General features: G+C 40.6%; 1 protein-coding gene across 2 annotated transcripts in view; it reads left to right on the top strand.

Moving 5' to 3' along the window:
• Nucleotides 1-25687, top strand: part of LOC122552771 (metastasis-associated protein MTA3-like) — a 168216-nt gene that overhangs the window by 67289 nt on the left and 75240 nt on the right. For both annotated transcript variants that reach the window (XM_043695692.1, XM_043695693.1), the window contains one exon: nucleotides 5050-5113. In XM_043695692.1, coding sequence (XP_043551627.1) covers nucleotides 5050-5113 — 64 coding nt within the window. The remainder of the gene's footprint in view (nucleotides 1-5049; nucleotides 5114-25687) is intronic.

Below are 25687 nucleotides of genomic sequence, written 5' to 3'. Positions count from 1 at the left end.
CTTTTAATTCATTTTGGTTGCTCAGTCCTACTCTTCTCTGTCCCATGTAGTCAGTCTGTCTCCAGCAACTCCTCCACTCCATTAATTCCATCATACAGTTTTTTTTATATATTGCCTCTTGGTACTCACAACACTTGCAATTCCATGTCTATCTCTGTTGTGGACAGTTTATCAGACATGATATTTAATGTGGAATATTCTTTCCAGTAAATATCCTTCAAAACACTCCCTTCACTCTATCTGTTCAGTTTGATCCAGAAGTTGCAAATCTCAGTTAATTGTTTGACCTTAAATGAAGTTTTAAATCTCATTTTCTATTATTCATTAAGCTTAATATTAGTTCTGTTTCCATCTCCTGTTCCCCAACCTGACTCTCTTCTGTTTCACATCCACCTTGTCTTTGTTACTTCAGTTCCACCCCCACTCTCTTACTCACTGTTGTCCTCCCTCATTCTACTCTATGCAAACTCCACCTTGTTCAAAATTGTCCACATCCAGTCCACCACAGATTCTGTTCACTTGACACGTAGCTGTCCTCACGCAACCTTTGTACCTCAATGCATTGATTTTTGAAGTTCTTGTTGCTTTCTCCCCCCCATCTCTTAGCTCTGCACCATCTTACTGTACTGTGGTCCTCTCATCCTGCTTTTTTTGCACATTATCCTCATGCGACAAGTCTTTTAATATTTTCGTCCCACCATCTAGTTCTCACCCTAAACGTCTTCACTTGCTACTTTATTCTCTGGCTTTGACATTTTCCTCACCGTATAAGTTTTGACTGTGTGCAATCATCTTTCCTATTTGCTCTGCATTTAATGTCTGAGGACATTTTACTAAATTAAACCTATATGATAAATAAACACAAGAGCCTTGGTGAGAATATGGACCTTTTGAGCTCACTGATGCTGTAATGGGAAACCAAAATGAAATAAAAATCCCTAATTAAGCCATTCCAAAATATTCAGCTATTTATGAATTTTGTAGTGCAGTTTCTGTTATTTCTGCAATAGAATAACTTTGGTTTGTTGCAGTTGGTCCTCTCTTCTGAGTTTATGGACAATACAGAGTTAGGTGAGAAAGTAAGTGGTGAGGAGATTGTAGAGAGAAATAGTTTGAGTGAGTGGGCCAAAATATGACAAATGGAAAATGAAGTGGCAAAGTGTGAAGTTATTCACTTTGACAGGAAAATTTTTGAGTGGTGAGAGACTGGGAATTTTATACTGTACACTGAGAAGGACTTGTATATCCTTACACATAAATGACAGAAAGTTAACATGCAGGTATAGCAAGAAGTTAAGAAGACTAATAACGTTAGCTTGTTATTACAAACAGATTAGAGAGAAGTAATGAATTCTTACTGGAGTTATGAAGGGCATTAGTGCAGCCACACCCAGAATGGTGATGGCAGTTTGTTTCCTTACCAAAGAAAAGATGTATATGCCATACAGAGAGTGCAACAAAAGTTCAGAGTAGACTAAGTCTGTATTTCCTGGAGTTTAGAAGAATGAACAGTGATCTGATTGAAACACACAAAAGCCTTAGCGAGCTTGACTAGGAAGGTAATGAAAAAAATGCTTCCTCAGCTGCAGAAGTTATACGTCCGTTCACAGCCTCTGTTTGCTACTTAGGATTGAGGCAAGAGGTTTGTCCATTCAGAAGACTGTGAATGTATAATAATCCTGATAGTAGAGAGCTCTGTGGTTTAGTTGTTGAGTATATTTAAGATGTTGATAGACTTTTGTGTACTAATTGAATTAAGGGTTATAGGGATATTGCGTGAATGTGGAGTTGGAGTAAAGGTTCTGGCATGATTTTACTGAAGGTGCAGGCTCAACATAGTCCCCTCTGTCTCCTATTCATTATATCCTAATATGGTGAACATTTTATATGCAGTAAGCATCTACAGCAAGAAATGAAATGAATGAACACTTAAAGCTGATGTAGTGTTGGTTGAAGGAAGAATGTTGTCCAGAACCCAGAGAGGCTTTTCTAAATTAAAGGAAAGCCTCCGTGGATTCATTTATACTCACATGAACAGGCAGACCAGATATTATTTATCCATCTGATTTTTAAAGTTAATTCATATGATACTAATGTTGCTATCAAGGCCAGAATATATTGCGCATTCCTAATTGTCCTTGAAACAGTAGTGATGAACTGGCATCTCAAACCACTACAGTCCATGTGGTATAGGTGCACCCAAATTTGTGAGGTAAGCACACAGGATTTTGATTGGGATATCCAAGTAAATCGGAATTGTGAGGAAGCTAGAGGGAATCATGCAATGTTTTTGTGTTTCCATGCATGTGCTGTTTGTAGCTGGTGGAGACCACTTCGAGCTGGTAGAGACCACTGGTTTGGAAAGTGCTGTTGAGAAATATTGGTGAGTTGCTGCAGTGTATTTTGTAGATGGTATTGAAAAAGAAACATACTTCATCTACTGTCCTTAAATGGTAACTCATTGTATTTTAGGTCTATGGTGGCCTAGTAACCTAATGGGGTATGTGGCTCTGGTAACTTTTACCTGACCCACATTAGCTAACCTAATCTGACTTAATAATAAGCACTATGCAATTGGCATTAGTGTTTCTACTCTACAAAAGGGGAAAAATTCAACAGTGATTCAGCATTAGTCCCTGAGGTAAAGATCTCTTTGCAGAACTGTATGGGTATGGGTGACCATTGTTATATTGTTTGAGGCATGATTGTTGGTCAAGATACTGGGAGAATTCCATCGTTTTATTTCAAACAATATCATCATTTATATCCACAAGAGTTAATGATACTTAAGTTTAATGTTTTGTTTTAAAGATTGCACTGCACATACTGCAGAAATATGTTAGTAATGCATTGAAATGCCTATCCAGATTATGTGCTTGAGTTGTGGAGTAGGGTTGAATTCGGATCCTTCTGGTTTAGAGGAGTGAATAAGCTAAGGCTGATGGATCATAGCCACCTAGTTTTAATCTCAGGTTGAGGTAGTTGATTCCAATCACTGCCTCAATGGTACACCACAATTGGGTTCAGAATTCCTAGGTTAGAGATAGGAAACTACTGGCAAAGCTCCTGCTCTGTTATCCAGTGATTATTTCTGGAAAGTGTATGTTTGTGGCTGAAAAGGAATTAGGCTCAATTGTAATGACATCTGCCATGATAGTGGTAAAATATGCAGTGTAAATTTTCAACTTGTTTCATCTGAGCTTCAATATCTAAGAATGCCTAAAATGGCTGCTGTGATTATCTGACTACAGATTGAAGGAAGTCTAGGACACCATTTATTTTATCTAAAACATTTGAAATCAGACAACTGAGTCAGTGTTAAGAATTTTGCATCTCCTGTTTAAATTCAGCTTGTTCAGCATGTGTGTAGATATACATCAAAGTTTGTGTGCAGCTATTCAGCTTGGAAAGAGAATGGAGCCAGGCTTGCAAATTAACAGCAGAGGGAGAGAAAGAAAATCCATTGTTAAGAGGAAGGACTGAAAGTTTCTACCTCCTTGTTCATTCTCATCTAAGTAGATAGTACAATGAAAAAGCAAATTGGGCAAGCAACCTTGACTCTCTAGGTTATCGCTGAAAATGTGTTGCTGGAAAAGTGCAGCAGGTCAGGCAGCATCCAGGGAACAGGAGAATCAACGTTTCGGGCATAAGCCCTTCTTCAGGAATGAGGAAAGTTTGTCCAGCAGGCTAAGATAAAAGGTAGGGAGGAGGGACTTGGGGGAGGGGCGTCGGAAATGTGATAGGTGGAAAGAGGTCAAGGTGAGGGTGATCAACACATTTTCAGCTCTGATCTCCAGCATCTGCAGACCTCACTTTCTCCTCAAAGATTCTCTCTAGGTTATCTGCAAACTTCAGCAGATGATGCAAGTCAACAATTATACAACTGTGATCTCAGGATAAAAATGTAACATCTGAAGGATTCTAAGGAAATCAGGACTGTATAGTCTTTATTCTTTGTCAATGCCAGACACACAGTTCCTTTACAATTTATTGTCTATGTTTGTTTGTGCGTGTGTGTGTGTGTTATGTATGTTCACGAAAACATTAAACTAATCAAAAGTAAAGAGTCAGCTGCAATGTTGTGTAAGAAGAGTGATAGCTGTAAGCTTAATAAAAATATTTGTTGCGACCAATGGAGTGAGGGGACTTGACTGACCCCATTTCATAGTTCCTTGATCATGCACAATAAAAGTAGTCAATGTAGTTCCTGGACATATGTACATACACGCGTACGCTCACACGCGCACACAGGCAATAAATTGTAAAGGAACTGTGTTCTGGCATTGTCAGAAAGAATAAAGACTATACAGTCCTAAGGTCCTTAGAATCCTTCACGTGATAGATTTTTAGCTTGAGACCACAGTTGTGGAATTCATGCTGTGCCAGTAGATAGGATAAAAGAGAATATGGAAGGCTACTTAAGAGCTTGAGGTGGAAATTATATCATTTCACAAAATACTGTGGAAGCTGGCAGTCTGAAATTAAAACCGCTCAGCAAGCCTGGTTAGATCTATGGAGTCGAGTTTTGTATTGGTGGTTTTTCATCAGAACAAAAGAGGCCATACCTCTGATGAACGAGTGAAGAGAACTAATAAAAAAAAAGACTGATGATAAACAGTACTTTGTTGATATTTTGCAGCCATCAAAAACTTAAATGGTGAGACTTGGGTAATGTTGCAACAGCCATGTGAGAGATTATGAAGCTTCTGTTATTTCCCTGATTTCAAAACTTGGTATTTTGCCTTGTAAGAATAATTTGACATGTTTCTTGTCAGGTGTGAGTGGAGGAAGGCATTAATTTGCTTCCTATCACTCTAGGAGGTATTTTTAAATGTAATGTTAACTAATTTCAGTAAGGACAAACATCGAGGAAAGAGGTAGAGTCCTGGTAAAGAATCAAGATTTTTTTTCTAAAAGCTGCCAATTAAATAGGCAGTGGTGAAGCAGAAACCTGCTGACAAGAATGTTTTAAATGTTTTCTATTGTAACGGGAAACATTTAGTGACTTTATTTGGAATTTTGCTTAAATAAATGTATTTTTTCCTCCAGGGGCAAGTGTGGTGTTTCACTTTTGAACGAAACCGAGTCAGTAGCCTGCTATTTGGAAAAAGAGGTAAAATATTGATTATTGTTTTTGATATTATGATGTACTTATTCAAACATTTCTTCCACAAAGTTTTTTGTTGGTGCTAAAGTTTGAACTCCCAGCAGTCATCTTTACACAGTTTACTTGGTAAAATGTAATATTGCTGCATCTGAAATATTGTACCTTTGACGTATTTGTGATTTAGATGACAAACTCATACGTTCATGTGTTTGCTTTGTTATAAATAGCAATACTATGATTAGAGATTTTCAAATGTTTACAGATGGCATACTTAATACAATATTGGGGCTTATCAATGAAGGGCTTAATGAGTTGATACAGAACAAAGGATAGTACAGCACAGGAACAAGCTCTTCGACCCATCAAGACTGCCAACACATGATGCCTTTCTAAACTAAAAACCTTTTACTTCTGTGCGATCCATATTCTTCTGTCAGTGTATTCAAGGCACTTACCGCCTCTAACATCGCCTTTAAACTTTCCCCTTTTTACCTTGAATCTAAGTTGCCTAGTAATTGACATTTCTGCCCTGAGAGAAAGGCTCTTCATGATTCATGCCTCTTAATTTTGTCAACTTCTGTCAGCCCTTAATCCTTTTCATATTCAGGTGAAAAGTCAACTCTGTCCAATCGCTCCTCATAGCTAATTCCCTCCAAACCAGCCAACATCCTAGTAAACAATTACTGTACCCTCTCCAGAGTCTCTGCATCCTTCTGGTAATGTGACGACCTGAGCAGTACTCAATATTCCAAAAGTGGAATCAGTAAAGTTCTAACCAATGAAGGCAAGAATACCATATGATTTATGCCACCATATCCATTTGTGGTTCCACTTGAAGGGAACTGTGTACGCAAGGATCCTTCTATGTTAATGCTTCTAAGGGTTCAAACATTTATTGTATACTTGCCTTCTGTATATCTCCTAAAATGCATCATTTTGCATTTGTCTGAATTAAAGTCTCCAGCCTATCTATATCCTGCTGTATCCTCTGGCAATCCTCCTCACTATCTGCAGCTCTCCCAATCTTGGTGTTTGCAAATCTTCTAATCAAGTCACCTACATTCTCCTGCAAATCATTTATTTATATGTGTATGTGTATTATTATGAGCAACAGGGGTCCCAGCACTGATCCCTGTGGAACACCACTGATCAGAGATCTCCAGTCTGAAAAACATCCTTCCATTGCTACTCTGCCTTCTATGACTACGCCAGTTCTGTGTCCACCTTGTCCCTCACCACAGATCCCATATAACTTCACCTTTTGTATCAGACTGCCATGAGGGATCTTGCCAAAAGCCTTGCTAAAATCCGTATGGGCAACACCTTACCCACACAAAGGTAATCTCTTATGTCCATATTTTTCCAAATGTGAGTAAATCCAATCCCAAAGAATATTCTTTGATAATTTCCCTACTGCTGACGCAAGGCTCGCTGGCCTCCAATTTCTCAGATTATCCCTGTTGCCCTTCTTAAACAAAGGAACAATGTTGGCTATTTTCCAGTCCTCTGGGACTTCTCCTGTGACCGAAGAGAATACAAAGATTTTGTACAAGCCCCAGCAATTACCACGCCTGCCTCTCTTGGCATTCTGGAATAGATCTCATCAGGTCCCAGCAACCTGTTTACTAAAATGCTTTGCATTTTGGAAAGGCAAATCAAAGCAAGACTTTTACACTTAATGGTAAGATCCTAGGGAGTGTTACTGAACAAAGAGACCTTGGAGTGCCAGTTGCTAGTTCCTTGAAAGTGGAGTCGCAGGTAGATAGGATAGTGAGGAAGGCATTTGGTATGCTTGCCTTTATTGATCAGTGCATTGAGTATAGGAGTTGGAAGGTCATGTCATGGCTATACAGGACATTGGCTTGGCCACTTTTGGAATATTGCATGCAATCCTGGTCTCCCTCCTATAAGAAGGATGTTGTGAAACTTGAAAGAGTTCAGAAAAGATTTGCAAGGATGTTGCCAGGGTTAGGGTTTGAACTTTAGGGCAAGGCTGAATAGGCTGGGGCTATTTTCCCTGGAGTGTCAGAGGCTGAGGGATCACCTTATAGAGGTTTATAGAATCATGAGGGGCATGGATAGGGTCAATGACTTGCATTTGTTTCGGGTCCCTCAACATCAGGATTTTAAAATTCCTGTTCTTGTTTTCATATTCCCTCACTGATATTGAGGAATGGATATGTTGACAGATTATGGAAAAATGTAAAAACAAAGGATTGTAAGTGATTTTAAACTTCCCCTGTATTGACTGGGAGCCACCTAGTGTTGGGATGGGGGAGTCCGAAACTAGAGGGCAGAGGTTTAAGATTAGAGGAGAAAACTTAAAGAGACCAAAGGTGCAGTTTTTCATGCAGAGGGTGGTACGTGTATGGAATGAGCTGCCAGAGGAAGTGGTGGAGGCTGGTAAAATTACAACAAATGAAAGGCATCTGGATGTGTATATGAATAAGAAGGGTTTAGAGAGATATGGGCCAAATGCTTGCAAATGGGACTAGGTTTACATAAGAGAGGTGGTCAACATGGACGAGTTGGACCGAAGGGCCTATTTCCATGCTGTTCATCTCTATGACCTCTTCCTTTTTTATATTGACATGTTGTGAATACAATGCAAAGTGTTCATTAAGGATCTCACCCACTTTCTCCGGATCCATGTATAAATTCCCTCCTTTGGCCTTAAATGGACCTGCTCTTTCCCTAGCTCCCTACTTGTTCCAAAAAATGTATAAAATGCCTTGAGATTTTCCTTAATCCTGTTGGCCAAAGACATTTTGTGGCTCCTTTTACCCTTCTTCATTCCTAGTTTGAGTTTTTTTTCCTTTGCATTCTTCGAGGGCCTTCAGTTTTCTAAACCTTGCGAATGCCTCCTTTTTCTTTTTGACTAAGCTCTTAATTTCTTTGTCATCCAAATCTTGCTATCCTTCTCCTTCATTTTGACAGACACATTGTGGTCCTGAACTCTAACCAACTGGCCTTAAAAAGATTCCCACATGCCAGATCTGGGTTGACAGACAGCTGCCCCCAATTTACATTCCTCAGTCCCTGCATAATATTGTGGTAGTTAACCATCCCCCGATTTAATACTTTCTCCCGAAGACTACTCTTGTTTTTATCGATATGTAGCTTCAAACTTACAGAATTATGGTCACTGTTCCAGAAATACTCCCTCACTGCAACTTCAATTACCTGGCCGGGCTCATTCCCCAATGCCAGGTCTAGTATGGTCCCTTACCTAGCTGGACTGTTCACACATCGTTTCAATAAAATGGCCCTGGACACACCCAACAAATTCACCCTTATCCAAGCCCCTGTACTAGGCGATTCCCAGTCAATATAAGGGAAGTTTAAAATCACGCACAACCGTTTGTTTTTACATTTTTCCATAATCTGTCAACATAACTGTTCCTCTTTCTTTGTGGAGGGATATGAAAACATGAACAGGAACTTTAAAGTCCTAATGTTGCTGCACCCGAAACAAGTGCAAGTCATTGAGCGCAGAGGTGGTAAGGAAATGGAACTTGTGTTGAATTAAGACACAGTCAGGAGAGTTTTGGATGACCTAAAGTTTATAGATGACTGGTTAGCAAGGTTAGATCTCATGGAATACAGAGAGAACTAGTCATTTGGATACAGAACTTGCTCAAAGGTAAAGACAGAGGGTGGTGGTGAAGGGTTGTTTTTCAGACTGGAGGCCTGTGACCAGTGGAGTGCCACAAGGATCGGTGCTGGGTCCACTACTTTTTGTTATTTACATAAATGATTTGGATGTGAGCATAAGAGTATAGTTAGTAAGTTTGCAGATGACACCAAAATTGGAGGTGTAATTGTCAGTGAAGAAGGTTACCTCAGATTACAATGGGGATCTTGATCAGCTGGGCCAGTGGGCTGAGAAGTGGCAGATGGAGTTTAATTCAGATAAATGTGAGGTGCTGCATTTTGGGAAAGCAAATCTTAGCAGGACTTACACACTTAATGGTAAGGTCATAGGGAGTGTTGCTGAATAAAGGGACCTTGGAGGGCAGGTTCATAGCTCCTTCAAAGTGGAGTCGCAGGTAGATAGGATAGTGAAGAAGGCGTTTGGTATGCTTTCCTTTACTGGTCAGAGTATTGAGTACAGGAGTTGGGAGGTCATATTGCGGCTATACAGGACATTGGTTAGGACACTGTTAGAATATTGCATGCAGTTCTGGTCTCTTTGTGAAACTTGAAAGGGTTCAGAAAAGATTTACAAGGATGTTCCCAGGGTTGGAGAATTTGAGCTACGGTGAGAGGCTGAACAGACTGGGGCTGTTTTCCCTGGGGCGTCGGAGGCTGAGGGGTGACCTTATAAAGGTTTACAAAATTATGAGGGGCATAGATAGGATAAATAGACAAAGTCTTTTCCCTGGGGTTGAGGAGTCCAGAACTTGAGGGCATAGGTTTAGGGTGAGAGGGAAAAGATATAAAAGTGACCTACGGGACAATTCTTTTATGCAGAGGGTGGTACGTATGTGGAATGTGTTGCCTGGGGAAGTAGTGGAGGCTGGTACAATTGCAACATTTAAAAGGCATTTGGCTGGGAATATGAATAGGAAGGGTTTGAAGGGATATGTGTCGAGTGCTGGCAGGTGGGACTAGATTGGGTTGTGAAATCTGGTCATCATGGGCGGGTTGGACCGAAGGGTCTGTTTCCATGCTGTACATCTCTATGACTTTATCATAGAATGTGGGTGACTCGCCAGGGCTGATAAGCAAGGTACGAATGAAGGTTTTAGCAGTGAAGGTTTTGAGCTGAGATGGGTAGCCAGGTGATTTAATGGACAAATAGGCTCTCTTAGCGATGCTTGAGCATGCGATCTGATGTTCATCTCAGAATCTAATGTGACAAATCTGGATTATCTCTAGTCTGTTGCTAGGGAGAAGAGTGGAGTTGGTAGTTAAGGAACAGAGGAAAAGGAGCCATTATAATTGATTCTTTGACCATGTCAGAGGAGTGTTGGAGGATGGCTGCAGAAAGAAGAAAAATTCCACCTTTGCTGCAGTCACATTGGATCTTGTTTGTGACCTTGATAAAATTTGTCAGTACAGTCAATTGATCTGAAACTTATTGTCATGATTCAAACATAGGCTCTGTAAATTATTTTCTGCATCATTTTGGTAAATTTATCCTTGTATGGTCACTATAGTTTTAATGTGCCGTCTATTGTGAAATGTCCAAACTGAGACCAGTATTTGTAATTGTGTCATAACTGAGGTGTGTACAAATATACTTCTCCACACTTTTCTTACGACTTCATTCATGGTTGCCTCTATTTTAAAATAGTACACTCACTTGTACTCTCAGTTTGGAAAAATGATGCGTTATAAACTGTATATTCTTGATCAATGGGCAAATCAAGGGCTATGGGGAAAGGGCATTAAAATGGATGTGAAGAATGTCAGATCAGCCATGATACTATTGAGTGGAAGAGCAGATATGAGGGACCAAATAGCATACACCCCTATTTCTTATGGTCTTGTATTCATTGAGTCTTTACTCCTAATTCATGTGTTTTTTTTCCCATGCTGTGTAAGCGCACATACATCTCAACATGAAATTTCATCTACCACCAGTCTGTTTATTTCACTATGTTCTTCTGAAGTCTTTGACTGCTGCGTAGATGGTTTCTAAATTACCTTTGTGGAATCAGAAAATTCTGAGCTATGTTTCGAATACCTACATCAAAATAATCTAAATATGCAGAGATTAAATTGAATCTTGCACTCTCCTGCCACTTGCTGCCCGTATTCAACTTGAACAATACTTACTCTCAATATGTCTGGCAGCATCTGTGGAGAGAAAGCAGAATTAATGTTTTGAGTTATTGACCTTCCTTAAGAAGTGGACTTGAAAAGGTAACTCTGCTTTTTCTCCACAGATGCTGCCGACCTGTTTGATTTCTCCAGCTGTTTCTGATTTTGTTTTAGATTTCCAGCATCCACAATTCTTTTGTTTTATTTTACTTATTTACTCTCTCTTTGTTTCCTTTTTGAATATTTATTGATAACCTTTTAAAACAGTTTTCTATTATATTTAATGCTATTCTCATGTTTTGTCCATTCAATAAGTAGATTAACTTAACTTGTATAGAATTTACATTTAAAAGGCTGCAACTGTTTGGCGATTTGATAAAATTGGCTAAAGTTGAAATTTTTTGTTTTACTGATGTAAAATTGGTAACTCTACTTTGGGAGAACTGCTTCTCTGACATATTTAGAACGATGCAGTAATTTCCTTCCAGTGTTTCCTTCATAAGCAATAGTCCATAATTCATAAGAGATTTATATTGAGGTGGTTTTATTACATTTGAATAATAATTTATTATTAAAATAACGTGAGTTATTTAACTGATTTTAATTACACTTGTGAACAGACTTGTATACAGACGTACCCAGTACAGCTTTTACTCTACAATTTATTATGCCGTCCAGTTAATCATAATTAACATGTGCGGTAAATGCAATCTTTTTTCATCATTAGTGTTTTTAACATGTTAATCAGAAAAGTCAAGGAGCTACTCTGGATTTTAAAAATACATTTTGAGGCTCCAAACTTTGTTTTTAAACATCATCTAACTTTATTGTTGCATTTTTAAAAAGAACGAAATGAATTAAGTTTACTTGAAATAAATCTTTATTGCAGCCTTTTCTTAATGCTGCTTCTCTGCCATATGGGTGGGCAGTATGGGTGTGTAGGAGCAGATGATAAAGAAAATAATGAATCAGTGAGAAATGGAGCTTGCTACTTGATGTTGGTTGGCGGAGAGATCAATTTGTTCGTACATTCCTGTAACATAAGTCCTGCCTCCTTACCGTCAGCCACCTGGTCAATCTTTGTGTTGTCTACAAACTTACTTTTCATTTCCCCCCACATCTTCTATATAGTTCATGATGTATTTAAACATAAGGGATCCAGCACTGATTCCTGTGGTTCACCAGTGATACAAACAAAGTTGTACCAATATCCTTGATAATCCTCAACTCCATTTCCTTGCCTTTACTCAAAAACTTTAATTCCCAGTAATCTTTTTGTGACTTATGCCTGAGGATTCTCAAATCCATCTGTGCTGTAGCTTTCTGCAGTCTTTCTTCATTTAAACAATATTCATCTCCTCTAATCTTCCTGCCAAAGTGCATAACATCACACGTTCTAATATTCTATTCTACCTGCCAAGTATTGCCCACTCACTTAACCAGTTTCTTTCCCTTTTTGGACCCTGAGACATGCTCACCACTTGCCTTCGTATTACTTTTGTGTGATCCACTAACTTGGCCATATACATTCACTTCCCTCATCCAAATCATTAATGCATAGTAAATATGCCATAGTGTTAAGGGTTTAGATGGAGAGGAATTTGTTAAGTGTGTACAAGACAATTTTCTGATTCAGTGTTGTGGATGTACCTCCTCGAGAAGGTGCAAAACTTAACCTACTCTTGGGAAATAAGGCAGGGCAGGTGACTGAGGTGTCAGTGGGGGAGCACTTTGGGGCCAACGACCATAATTCTATTAGATTTAAAATAATGTTGGAAAAGGATAGACCAGATCTAAAAGTTGAAGTTCTAAATTGGAGAAAGGCCAATTTTTATGGTATTAGGCAGGATGTTTCGAAAGCTGACTGGGGGCAGATGTTCGCAGGTAAAGGGACAGCTGGAAAATGGGATGCCTTCAGAAATGAGATAACGAGAATCCAGAGAAAGTATATTCCTGTTAGGGTGAAAGGAAAGGCTGGTGGGTATAGGGAATGCTGGATGACTTAAGAAAAAGTGGAAGCATATGTAAGGTATAGACAGGATAGATCGAGTGAATCCTTAGAAGAGTATAAAGGAAGTAGGAGTATACTCAAAGAGGGGAATCAGGAGGGCAAACAGGGGACATGAGATAGCTTTGGCAAACAGGGTTAAGGAGAATCCAAAGAGTTTTTACAAATACATTAAGGACAAAAGGGTAACTAGGGAGCGAATAGGGCCCTATAAAAATCAGCAAGGCAGCCTTTGTGTGGAGCCGCAGAAAATGGGGAAGATACTAAATGAGTATTTTGCATCAGTATTTACTGTAGAAAAGGATATGGAAGATATAGACTGTAGGGAAATAGATGGTGACATCTTGTAAAATGTCCATAGTACAGAGGAAGAAGTGCTGGATGTCTTGAAATGGGTAAAGGTGGATAAATCCCAAGACCTGATCAGGTGTACCCTAGAACTTTGTGGGAAGCTAGAGAAGTGATTGCTGGGCCTCTTGCTGAGATATTTGTATCATCGATAATCACAGGTGAAGTGCCAGAAGACTGGAGGTTGGCTAACGTGGTGCCACTGTTTAAGAAGGGTGGCAAAAACAAGCCAGGGAACTATAGACCAGTGAGCCTGACATTGGTGGTGGGCAAGATGTTGGAGAGAATCCTGAGGGACAGGATGTACATGTATTTGGAAAGGCAAGGACTGATTAGGGATAGTCAACATGGCTTTGAGAAATCATGTCTCACAAATTTGATTGAGTTTTTTGAAGAAGTAACAAAGAGGATTGATGAGGTAGATGTGATCTATATGGACTACAGTTAGGCGTTCGACAAGTTTCCCCATGGGAGACCGATTAGCAAGGTGAGATCTCATGGAATACAGGGAGAACTAGCCATTTGGATACAGAACTGGCTCAAAGGTAGAAGACGGAGAGTGGTAGTAGAGGGTTGCTTTTCAGACTGGAGGCCTGTGACCAGTGGAGTGCACAAGGATCGGTGCTGGGTCCTCTACTTTTTGTTATTTACATAAATGATTTGGATACAAGCATAAGAGGTACAGTTAGTGAGTTTGCAGATGACACCACAATTGGAAGTGTAGTGGACAGCGAAAAGGGTTACCTCAGATTACAACAGGATCTTGATCAGATGGGCCAATGGGCTGAGAAGTGGCAGATGGAGTTTAATTCAGATAATTGTGAGGTGCTGCATTTTGGGAAGGCAAATCTTAGCAGGACTTATACACTTAATGGTAAGGTCCTAGGGAGTGTTGCTGAACAAAGAGACCTTGGAGTGCAGTTTCATAGCTCCTTGAAAGTGGAGTCGGAGGTGGATAAGATAGTGAAGAAGGTGTTTGGTATGCTTTCGTTTATTGGTCAGAGTATTGAGTATAGGAGTTAGGAGGTCATGTTGCGGCTGTACAGGACATTGGTTATGCCATTGTTGGTGTCTTGCATGCAATTCTGGTCTCCTTCTTATCGGAATGATGTTGTGAAGCATGAAAGGGTTCAGAAAAGATTTACAAGGATGTTGCCAGGGTTGGAGGATTTGGGTATAGGGAGTGGCTGAAGAGGCTGGGGCTGTTTTCCCTGGAGCATCAGAGGCTGTGGGGTGACCTTATAGAGGTTTACAAAATTATGTGGGACATGGATAGGGTAAATAGGCAAAGTCTTTTCCCTGGGGTTGGGGAGTCCAGAACTAGAGGGCAAAGGCTTAGGGTGAGAGGGGAAAGATAGAAAAGAGACCTACGGGGCAACTGTTTCACACAGAGGGTGGTACATGTATGGAATGAGCTGCCAGAGGAAGTGGTGGAGCCTGGTATTGCAACATTTAAAAGGCATTTGGATGGGTATATGAATAGAAAGGGTTTGGAGGGATATGGGCCGGGTGCTGGCAGGTGGGACTAGATTGGATTGGGATATCTGATCGGCAAGGACGAGTTCAACCGAAGGGTCTGTTTCCATGCTGTATGTCTCTATGACTCTAATTGTGGCCTCAGCACTGATCTTTGTGGCACTCAACTAGTTACAGGTCATCCTGAAGTGACCCCGACCCCAATTCTCTCTGTCTTTTATTAGTTATTCTTCCCTGTATCTGTACTAATAAACTGCTTCAACATCATGGACTCCTATCCAGTTTAATAGTCTTCTGTGTGGCACCTTATTGAAAGCTTTGGAAATTCAGATATATTAAAATTGGTGTCATGCTTTTTGGGTTGATTTGGGGATTTTTTTCCTTTTGCGGATTGTGCGACTTGCCTCAGAAGGCAGTGGAGGTACAGTCATTGGCTATTTTTAAGATTGTAATCAATATATCATTGTTAGGCTAGGGAAGCAAAGGTCACCCAGGGTCAATGAAAATGTAGAATTCAAAATGAGGATAGATCAGCCAATATCTTACTGAATTGTGGAGCAGGTTTGAAGGCCCAATTTCTTTCTGTTTTGTATGTAAGTTAACTCCAGCCAACATCCTGTCAACTACAGTATAGAGGAATCCACAATTATTGGAAAAGTAAATCATATTGGATACATTGGTGTGAAGCTGGCAATGTGGGAGCAGATGCTATGGAGATTGGAAAAACTATGAAAATGGAATAGAATCCCAAGGGAAGATATGTAATCAAAATAGCAGGGAGTGTTGGGGTGTATCTGTGTGTGTGTGGTAAATGTTGCTTCACCATCATTTGTTTTCTTTATTCTCTGTTTTTATACTTTCATCTATCAGTGATAGCTAAGAAGCAGTAGTAACAAAGGCAAAAGAACCAACGGCAACATGCGGTAAAAATGTTATTATGCAGTGACTGGTTAGGAATGCACTGCTGAAAATGTGGTGGAGGGTAATTTGAATTATTCTCATGAGGAGAATTGGATATTTATCTCAAAATCATTTGCCGAGTGATGAAAAAGGATTGCAATAGTAGGACCAGCTGATACTTGCAGAGAACTGGCAAAGGTGTTGACTTTTTGGGGTGGGGGAGCGCAAAAAAGAGAAATTGCTGGCAAAGCTCAGCAGACCTGGCAGCATCTGTGGAGAAAGATCAGAGATAATATTTTGCTTCGCTTGAACCTTCCCCAGAACTGATAATTGCTAGACCTGCTGAGCTTTTCCAGCAATTTCTGTTTTTGTTTCTGATTTACAGCATCCGCAGTTCTTTTGGTTTTTATTTTGATTTTGGACAGTGCAGTTCATGACCACAGTTACCTAATGTAGGCAGTAGACGACTTGTAGCTGAAAATGTGTTGCTGGTAAAGCGCAGCAGGTCAGGCAGCTGGAAAAGCCCAACAGGTCAGGCAGCATCCAAGGAGCAGGAGAATCAACATTTCGGGCATGAGCCCTTCTTCAGGAGTTCCTGAAGAAGGGCTCATGCCCGAAATGTCGATTCTCCTGCTCCTTGGATGCTGCCTGACCTGTTGCGCTTTTCCAGCCACACATTTTCAGCTTTGATCTCCAGCATCTGCAGTCCTCACTTTCTTCTAGTAGACGACTTGTAGCAAATTTCTCATAGTTTATTAAGTTGAAGTGATAGCTGTTTAAATATGATACACAAATGAATTTGCAAAGAAAGTATATGGCTGACAGATGTGAATGTTTCATCCATCTCAAAGTTGTGCAGTAGAATGGAGGAGTCGTGCGCTTTGTCTTTGTACTTCCCTTGTAATGATGTTGGAGAACTTTAAGTCTGCTTCATTTCCTTGGATCCTCTCGCTCCTCTCAGTTTCTCCCCACCTACTTCCTTATTGCTATTGAGGCTGTTCATAGGAGCAGAAATTAGGCAATTTGGCCCTTTGAGTCTGCTTTACCATTCAATCATGGTTAATAAGTTTCTCAACCCCATTCTCCCAGTTTCTCCCCATAACCTTTGATCCCCTAGACAATTGAGAATCTGTCTATCTCTGTCTTAAGGAATCTCAATGACCTTGCCTCCCCAGCTTTCTGTGGCAATAAATTTATGCTGTTTCAGCTCTTCAAGATGCTGGAATGACTGTTGTCGACTTTCCCACCTCAATTTGAAGGTTAATTTCCATCCTTTGTCAGATCAAAAGCTTCTTGTTTCACAAAACATTGTACTGATAATAAGGTAGTATTGTGCCTGATAAATGTTAGGACATTGATGGTCCTTATAACCATTCCTCTGTTTTCATATACAAGAGACTTGTTTATGTTTGCAGCAGGCTACTTAAATTGCTGTAACATTCAGACACCCAGAAAATCCATTGCAATTCGCCTATCGGCGCAACAGGTCCACAGCAAACGCCATCTCCATGGCCCTACACTCATCCCTGGACCACTTGGATAACAAGGATACCTAAATCAGGTATGATATGCCTGTATAGCATGCAAAACAACACTTTTCACTCTGTATCAATACATGTGACAATAATAAATCAAATCAAAATGCTAGATGTGAAGTCATGCAACAAAAAATGAAGGAAAAATTATCTTTGTCTGGGTCTGTAAATATTCTATGGTGTAAATATATGGAAGGGAAGAATCAACTAGATGGACTATATGAAGACACAGAAGAAATGGAAATTAGAATAAAATTTGATGTAATTTATAGTTTGTAGCGAGGAGAGAATATAGCATTGATATAATTAATGTGCTAGAAAGAGAGCTGAGTGAGACATCCTAAGTGGTATTGGAACATAGCTTATTCTAAATCTTTCTGAGATGACAGGCATATGGATTCCCAGAGTGACTGTTGTTCATCAGAAGAAGGAATGGCATCAAAGGAGCAGTTGTTGAGTCACCCTTTCGGGCAATATGCTCTAGATTATTATAAATCGCTGCATAAACAAGATTATTTCCTTTGTCACTTCTGAACCTTTTGCCAGCTGCCTTAAATCTGAATGAATGAATGAATGAATGAATGATTTGGCTTTATTGTCACATGTACTCAAATGACTACAGTGAAATGTTTACAGGTCGTCACTTACAGGACCATCTTAAGTACAAAGGTACCTGGGAACAACTTATTCAGTTACAAGATCTTAGAAAATCGAGAAATAAAATGTCCAGTATTACTGAAATAGAAGTTCAGCACAGTGGCCTTACAACCCAGACCACACTGGCACCTAGCCTGTAATCTCCACCAGGCCTTGGTTCCAGACCATGCCAGACTTCACCTTGATGATCATGAGGCTGAGAGATTATTTTGATATTGCCTCAAGACCAGGACACCATGCTGAGGCTATTTTAGGCTGAAAGACTGCCATGTAAACTGGGAGGCTGCCATGCCACCATGACGTGCTGGGAGGCTGACACGGGAGACTGCTACGCCAGGCCAGGAGGCCGCTTCGCTAAGTTGAGAGGCAGCTACACGAGATCGGGAAGATCCCTGTGTGCGTTGAGGTCTCGAGTTGACCAGAGGCCAGGATTTGACTGGAGGCCTGAAGTTGTCAAGTCATTGGAGGCTGGGAGAGAAATAGAAAAGAAACAAAGGTGGGTACAAGAAAGAGAAGCAAAATAAGAATGGGCGAAGCAGACAAGCTCTGGTTGAAGTGTCCTAGTCTGACGCCATCTTGGAAATCTGTGTCCTCTTCTATAACTGGAATCCTTATTCTGGCAACACTTAATGTATTGACCGCTTCTGTATAACCACTGCTTAGTCTCGGATTTAAGGAATGCATTCCCAACTTTTCCAGTCTCCCTTCTCAACTGCAATCATTCATCTTCAATACATTGCTTATCTCTTGTGAATTCTGCTGGAAAGGCTTCTTAAATTGTCATGATTTGGAGGTGTCGATGTTGGATTGGGGTGTACAATGTTAAAAATCACACAACACTAGGTTATAATGCAACAGGTTTATTTGGAAGCACCAGCTTCCAGAGTACTGCTCCTTCATCAGGTGGTTGTGGAGTATAAGATCATAGGACGCAGAATTTATAGCAAAAGTTGACAGTGTGTTGTAAATGAAATTAGATATTGAAAAACACCTGTATTCTTTGTTAAGTCTCTCATCTGTTAGAATGACCATATTGGTTTCAATTCTTTGATATGGAAATCCCAAAACTTTTTTAAAGTTACATTCTTGAGTGAACTTTAACAATAGGTGCCATGTCGGCCTAGATAATGCATCGAAGGTATGCGGTGCCCTGTGTGAGGCTGTCTGTGCCCCAGTAGAATCAGTCTAAACGCTGAGCATGGTAGACTAATTAGTAAAGTTGGATCACATGGGATTCATGGACACCTTGCCAACTGGATGCAAAACTGGCTCGATGGCAGCTGACAGAGGGCGGTTGTGGTGGAGGATTGTTTTTCAGACTGGAGGCCAATGACCAGGGGTGTTCCACAGGGATCAGCGCTGGGTCCACTTTTGTTTATCATTTATATAAACGATTTAGGAAGCATGGTGAGTAAGTTTGTGGATGGCACCAAAATTGGTGGCATAGTCAACAGTGAAGAAGGTTACCTAAAATTACGAAGGGATCTTGATCAATTGGGCCAATGGGCTGAGGAATGGCAGATGGACTTTAATTTGGGTAAATGTGAGGTGTTACATTTTGGTAATACAAATAAAAAGTTGGACTTTTAATGTTAATGGTAGTGTTTTTAAACAGAGAGACTTAGGGGTTCAAATATATCTTTGAAAGTTGTGTATCAAAAAGACGGGGCGGTTAAGAAGGCAATTGGCATGCTTACCTTCATGCTTAGACCTTTGAGTAAAGGAATTGAGAAGTCATGTTGAGGTTGTACAGGACGTTGGTACGGCCATTTTTGGAGTACTGTGTACAATTCTAGTTTTAATTCAATAGGAAATTGGAGAGAGTTCAGAAAAGATTTAACAGGATCTTCTATGGCTGGGGCTGTAAGGGTTGATTAATAAATAGAGGCTAGATAGGCTAGGATGTTTTTCACTGGAGTGTAAGAGTTTGAGAGGTGACCTTATAGGAGTTTATACAATTATGAAGGGCACAGGTCAGGTGAACAGTAAATCTGTTTTCCCTCTGGGGATTTCAAAACTAAGGGGCATATTTTTAAGGTGAGAGGAGAAAGATTTAACAGAGACCTGAGAGGCAACTCTTTCACACAGTGTGGTTCATATGTAGAATGAAATGCTAGAGGAAGTGGTGGGTGCAGGTACAGTTACACCATTTGTAAGATACTCGGATAGGTACATGAATAGGAAAGTTTTAGAGCGATATTGACCAAACACAGGCAGGTGGAGCCAGTTTAGTTTGGGAAACTTGATTGGCATGGAGAGTTGGACCGAAGGGTTTATTTCTGTGCTGCATTTGTTGCCAGTTGTATTTGTGTATAGGCTGCTCTATGTGAATGTTGACCTAGTTACTTGCCAACTTTATTGAAGAAGAAAAGAAAATGCTGCATCCTGCATGTAAAATGAGCTCAATATTCTCCATCCAAATTGTTTACTCTTTCTTATGGGTGGCTTTTCTTTTCCTTCTTTCAGTGAATTGATCTTTCCAGGATGATAAAAAAGAAAGTTTTTCTTTTATATAGCAACTTTCACAATCTTTATTGTTTAATGAAGTTCATTTTAAAATTTGCTTACTGTTATAGAGAGATGTGCAACAAACTTAATGGGAAACAAAGAATTGTTGGAGGAACTGAATAGGTACTTTACATCTATTATCATGGTGGAAAACACCAGCAGCATACCAAGAGTGTGAGGCCACAGAGGTGATTGTAGGGCAGTCACTAAAGAGAAAATGCTGGGGAAGATGAAAGGTGTGAAGGTGATAAATCACCTAGACTAGATGAACTATACCCCAGAATTATGAAGGATATAGCTGAGGATATTGTAGAGGCATTGGTGGTGATCAATACTAGCTGACAGAGGGTTGTGGTAGTGGGGGAGGATTGTTTCTCGGACCGGAGGCCAATGACCAGCAGTGTTCCACAAGAATCAGGGAGCTGCCAGAGGACTGGAAAATGGCTTATATATCACCCTGTTTAAGAAGGGAGAGAGGCAGAACTATAGGCCAGTTAGCCTTACCTCGGTCATTGGTAAGATTTTAGAGTCCATTGTTAGGGATGAGATTGAGAAGTCCTTAGAAGTTCATGGTAAAATAGGGCAAATGACCACGGCTTTGTCAAGGGTAGGTCATTCGTGACAAGTCTGTTGGAAGTCTTTGAGGGGGTAATGAGAAACTTAGACAAACGAGAGCCATCTGTTTGGATTTCCAGAAGCCTTTGACAAAGTGCCACACAGGAGATTGCTCAATGAGATGTTTGGGGCAAGATCCTGACATGGATAGAGGATTGGCAGACTGGCGAAAGGCAGAGAGTTGACATAAAGGTTCTTTTTCAAGATGGCAACTGGTCACTAGTGGAATTTCGCAGGGGTTAGTGCTGGGCCAACAACTATTCATTAACGATCTGGATGAAGAAATCGTGAGAATTATCTGGAGGGAACTTAGCTCTGTGGTATGAAGGTCACTCAAGCTTCTAGACAGTACCATCTATGGACCCCTGAAGCTCCTGAGCCCCTTTTTCCATGTTTTTTGTGGGAAAGGGCGCGTTCACTGGTTCATTTTGGACACTAACTTCTTTTGAGTCCCAATATCAGTAGTGATATTGGGACTCAAACTAAGTGATCTCGGAAGCGCTGAATATTTTGCGAATTTCCAGTCTCGAGTTCAGTAACTGGTTCCCCAGGAAGATTGAAACAGAAGGAGAAAGTGCTGGTGAAACTCAGTATGTCTGGGAGGGTCTGTGGCATCTACTTGCTGTGTTAACTCTAAAGTTGCAGTATAACAGATGGGGTTTGGGGTCGTAGTGATCCACTACTCAGTTCTTCAAACGTTTAGACTCTGGGGCTGATGCTGCAAGTTGGGGCCCCACAAGTACTCGGGGGAATGATGTTTTGTCAGTATCACCTATCCCATTTGCCTGAAAGAAGTATCTCATTTTTTCAGTGGACTGGGGCCTGTCCTCTATGCCCATATCATAAGTTCCAGTTTCCCAAATGACAATATTTTAAATACATCCCTGTCATGGTCCTGTTGTGTTCAATGAAAGTCCAGGTCGTCTGAAACATTTATTAACTCTTAACGCCAGTATAATAACTCAGGAGGTCCAACTGGAGGGAAACATAATTTATTGTGGATTTGCCAGTGTTACCTGGGAGCCTTTAAACCACTGAGGGAGGGGTGAGAATCAAAGCAATTGTGCGAAAAGAGAAAAGGCAGTAGATAAGGGGAGCAAGTCAAATAGTCAAGACAGGCAAGAGCTTGGCATCAAATGAGGTAAGATTGATAAATTAAACTCCATTTACTTCAACACAACAGGTAAGGCAGATGAACTTAGGGCATGGTTGAGAACATTGGACTGGGAAATCATAGCTATTACAGTAACATAGCTCAGGGATGGACAAGACTGTCAGTTTAATGTTACGGGGTGTAGATGCTACAGGAAAGATAGAAAAGGGGGACAAGAGAGGAGGGGAGTGGCCTTTTGGTTTAGGAATAACATTACGGCTGTATTTAAGGAGGATATTCATGGATGAAACTAAGAAATAAGAAAAGGATGATCACCTTGTTGGCATTGTATTATAGATGCCCCTCCCAAACAAATAAACTGTCAGCAGGAAATTGAGAAGCAAATATGTAAAGAGATCTCGGGTATCTGCAAGAATAATAGCATTGTAATGGTAAGGGATATTAACTTTCCAAACACAGATTGGGACTGTCATGGTTTTAAGGGCTTGGATGGGGAGGAATTTCTTAACTGTGTCCAAGAAAACTTTCTTATTCAATATGTGGATGCACCTACTAGAGAAGGAGTAATACTTGGCCTTCTGTTGGGAAATAAGGCAGGGCAGGTATCAGTTGAAGAGCACTTTGGGGCAAGTGATCATAACTATTTCAAAACTGATAGAATTATGAAAAAGGATACACCGGATCCAAAAGTTAAAGTTCTAAATTGGAGTAAGGCCATTTTTGACAGGAAAAAATTATTTGGGGGAAGCTATTCACAAGTAATAGGTTGGTTGGGAAGTAGGAGGCCTTGAAAAATTAAATAACAAAGGTTCAGAGAAAGTATGTTCCTTTTTAGTCTGAAGGGCAAGGCTGGTAGTATAGGGAATGCTGGATGACTAGAGAAACTGAGGCTCTGGTCAAGAAAAAGGCAGCATATATAGAGTCATAGTCATAGAGATGTACAGCATGGAAACAGACCCTTCGGTCCAACTTGTCCATTCCAATCAGATATCCCAACCTAATCTAGTCCCACTTGCCAGCACCTGGTCCATATCCCTCCGAACCCTTCCTATTCATATACCCATCCAGATGCTTTTTAAATGTTGTAATTGCACTAGCCTCCACCACTTCCTCTGGCAGCTTATTCTGTACACGCATCACCCTCTGTGTGAAAAAGTTGCCCCTTAGCTCTCTTTTACATCGTTCCCCTCTCACTCTAAACCTATGCCCTCCGTTCTGGACTCCACCATCCCAGGGAAAAGACCTTGTCTATTTATCCTATCCATGCCCCTCATGATTTTATATAACTCTATAAGGTCACCCGTCAGCCTCCGACGCTTCAGGGCAAACAGCCCTAGCCTATTCAGCTCAAATCCTCCAACCCTGGCAACATCCTTGTAAACCTTTTCTGAACCCTTTCAAGTTTTATAACGTCCTTCCGATAGAAAGGAAACCAGAATTCCACGCAATATTCCTGTACAGCAGCAACATGATCTCCTAACCCTTGTACTCAATACTCTGACCAATAAAGGAAAACATACCAAACGCCTTCTTCACTATTCTATCGACTCTACTTTCAACTATGAACCTGCACTCCAAGGTCTCTTTGTTCAGCAACACTCCCTAGGACCTTACCATTAAGTGTATAAGTCCTGCTAAGATTTGCTTTCCCAAAATGCAGCACCTCGCAGTTATCTGAATTAAACTCTATCTGCCACTTCTCAGCCCATTGGCCCATCTGGTCAAGATCCTGTTGTGTTCTGAGGTAATCTTCTTCGCTGTCCACTACACCTCCAATTTTGGTGTCATGTCATCTGCAAACTTACTAACTGTACCACCTATGGTCACATCCAAATGACGAAAAGTAGTGGATCCAGCACCGATCCTTGTGGTACTAAACTGGTCACAGGCCTCCAGTCTGAAAAACCGCCTCCAGTCTGAAAAACCACCACAACCACCACCCCCTGCCTTCTGCCTTCCAGCCAGTTCTGTATCCAAATGGCTAATTCTCCCTGTATTCCATGAGATCAAACCTTGCTAACCTGTCTTCTGTGGGGAACCTTGTTGAATGCCTTACTGAAGTCCATATAGATCATGACCAACGCTCTGCCCTCATCAATCCTCTTTGTTACTTCTTCAAAAAACTCAGTCAAGTTTGTGAGACATGATTTCCCATGAACAAAGCCATATTGACTAGCCCTAATCAGTCCTTGCCTGTCCAAATATGTGTAAATCCTGTCCCTCAGGATTCCCTCCAACAACTTGCCCACCACCAATATCAAGCTCACTGGTCTGTAGTTCCCTGGCTTGTCCTTACCACCTTTCTTAAATAGTGACCATGTTAGCCAACCTCCAGTCTTCTGGCACCTCACCTGTGACTATCAATAATACAACTATCTCAACAAGGGGCCCAGCAATCACTTTCCTAGCTTCACAGAGTTCTAGGGTACCCCTGATTAGGTCCTGGGGATTTGTTCACCTTATGCGTTTCAAGACATCCAGCAGTTTCTTCTCTGTAATGGGAATTTTTTTTAAGATGTCATCATCTATTTCTCTACACTCGATATCTTCCATGTCCTTCTCAACAGTTAACACTGATGCAAAATAATCGTTTAGTATCTCCCCCAACTCCTGCAGCTCCACACAAAGGCTACCTTGCTAATGTTTGAGGGGCCTTATTCTCTCTCTAGTTACCCTTTTGTCTTAATGTATTTGTAAAAACCCTTTGGATTCTCCTTAACCCTGTTTGCCAAAGCTATCTCATGTATCCTTTTTGCCCTCCTGATTTCCTTCTTAAGTATATTCCTACTGCCTTTATACTCTTCTAAGGATTCACTCGATCTATCATGTCTATTCTTTTTCTTAACCAAACCCTCAATTTCTCTAGTCATCCAGCACTCCCTACACCTACCAGCCTTTCCTTTCATCCTAACAGGAATATACTGTCTGGACTCTCATTATGTCATTCCTGAAGGCGTCCCATTTTCCAGCCGTCCCTTACCCACAAACATCTGCCCCCAGTCAGCTTTTGAAAGTTCTTGCCTAATACCGTCAAAATTAGCCTTCCTCCAATTTAGAACTTCAACTTTTAGATCTGGTCTATCCTTTTCTATCACTATTTTAAAACTAATAGAATTGTGATCACTGGCCCCAAAGTGCTCCCCCATTGACACCTCAGTCACCTGCCCTGCCATATTTCCCATGTTTTGCACCTTCTCTAGTAGGTACATCCACATACTGAATCAGAAAATTTTCTTGTACACACTTAACAAATTCCTCTCCATCTAAACACTTAACACTATGGCAGTCTGAGTCTATGTTTGGAAAGTTAAAATCCCCTACCATAACCACCCTATTATTCTTGCAGATAACTGAAATCTCCCTCCAAATTAGTTGCTCAATTTCCTGCTGACTATTACGGGGTCTATAATATAATCCCAATAAGGTGATCATTCCTTTCTTATTTCTCAATTCCACTCAATAACTTCCTTGGATATATTTCTGCAAATATCCTCCCTAAGTACAGCTGTAATGTTATCCTTTATCAAACACGCCACTTCCCCACCCCCCACCCCCTTTGCCTCCTTTTCTATCCTTCCTGTAGCATTTGAACCTGGAACATTAAGCTGCCAGTCCTATCCATCTCTGAGCCACGTTTCTGTAATTGCTAT

The sequence above is a fragment of the Chiloscyllium plagiosum genome, chromosome 9 (genome assembly GCF_004010195.1).
Source record: "Chiloscyllium plagiosum isolate BGI_BamShark_2017 chromosome 9, ASM401019v2, whole genome shotgun sequence".
NCBI classification, from domain to species: Eukaryota; Metazoa; Chordata; class Chondrichthyes; order Orectolobiformes; family Hemiscylliidae; genus Chiloscyllium; species Chiloscyllium plagiosum.
The sequence above is the reverse complement of the archived record's forward strand: the minus strand, read 5'-3'. Positions and strand labels throughout refer to the sequence as shown.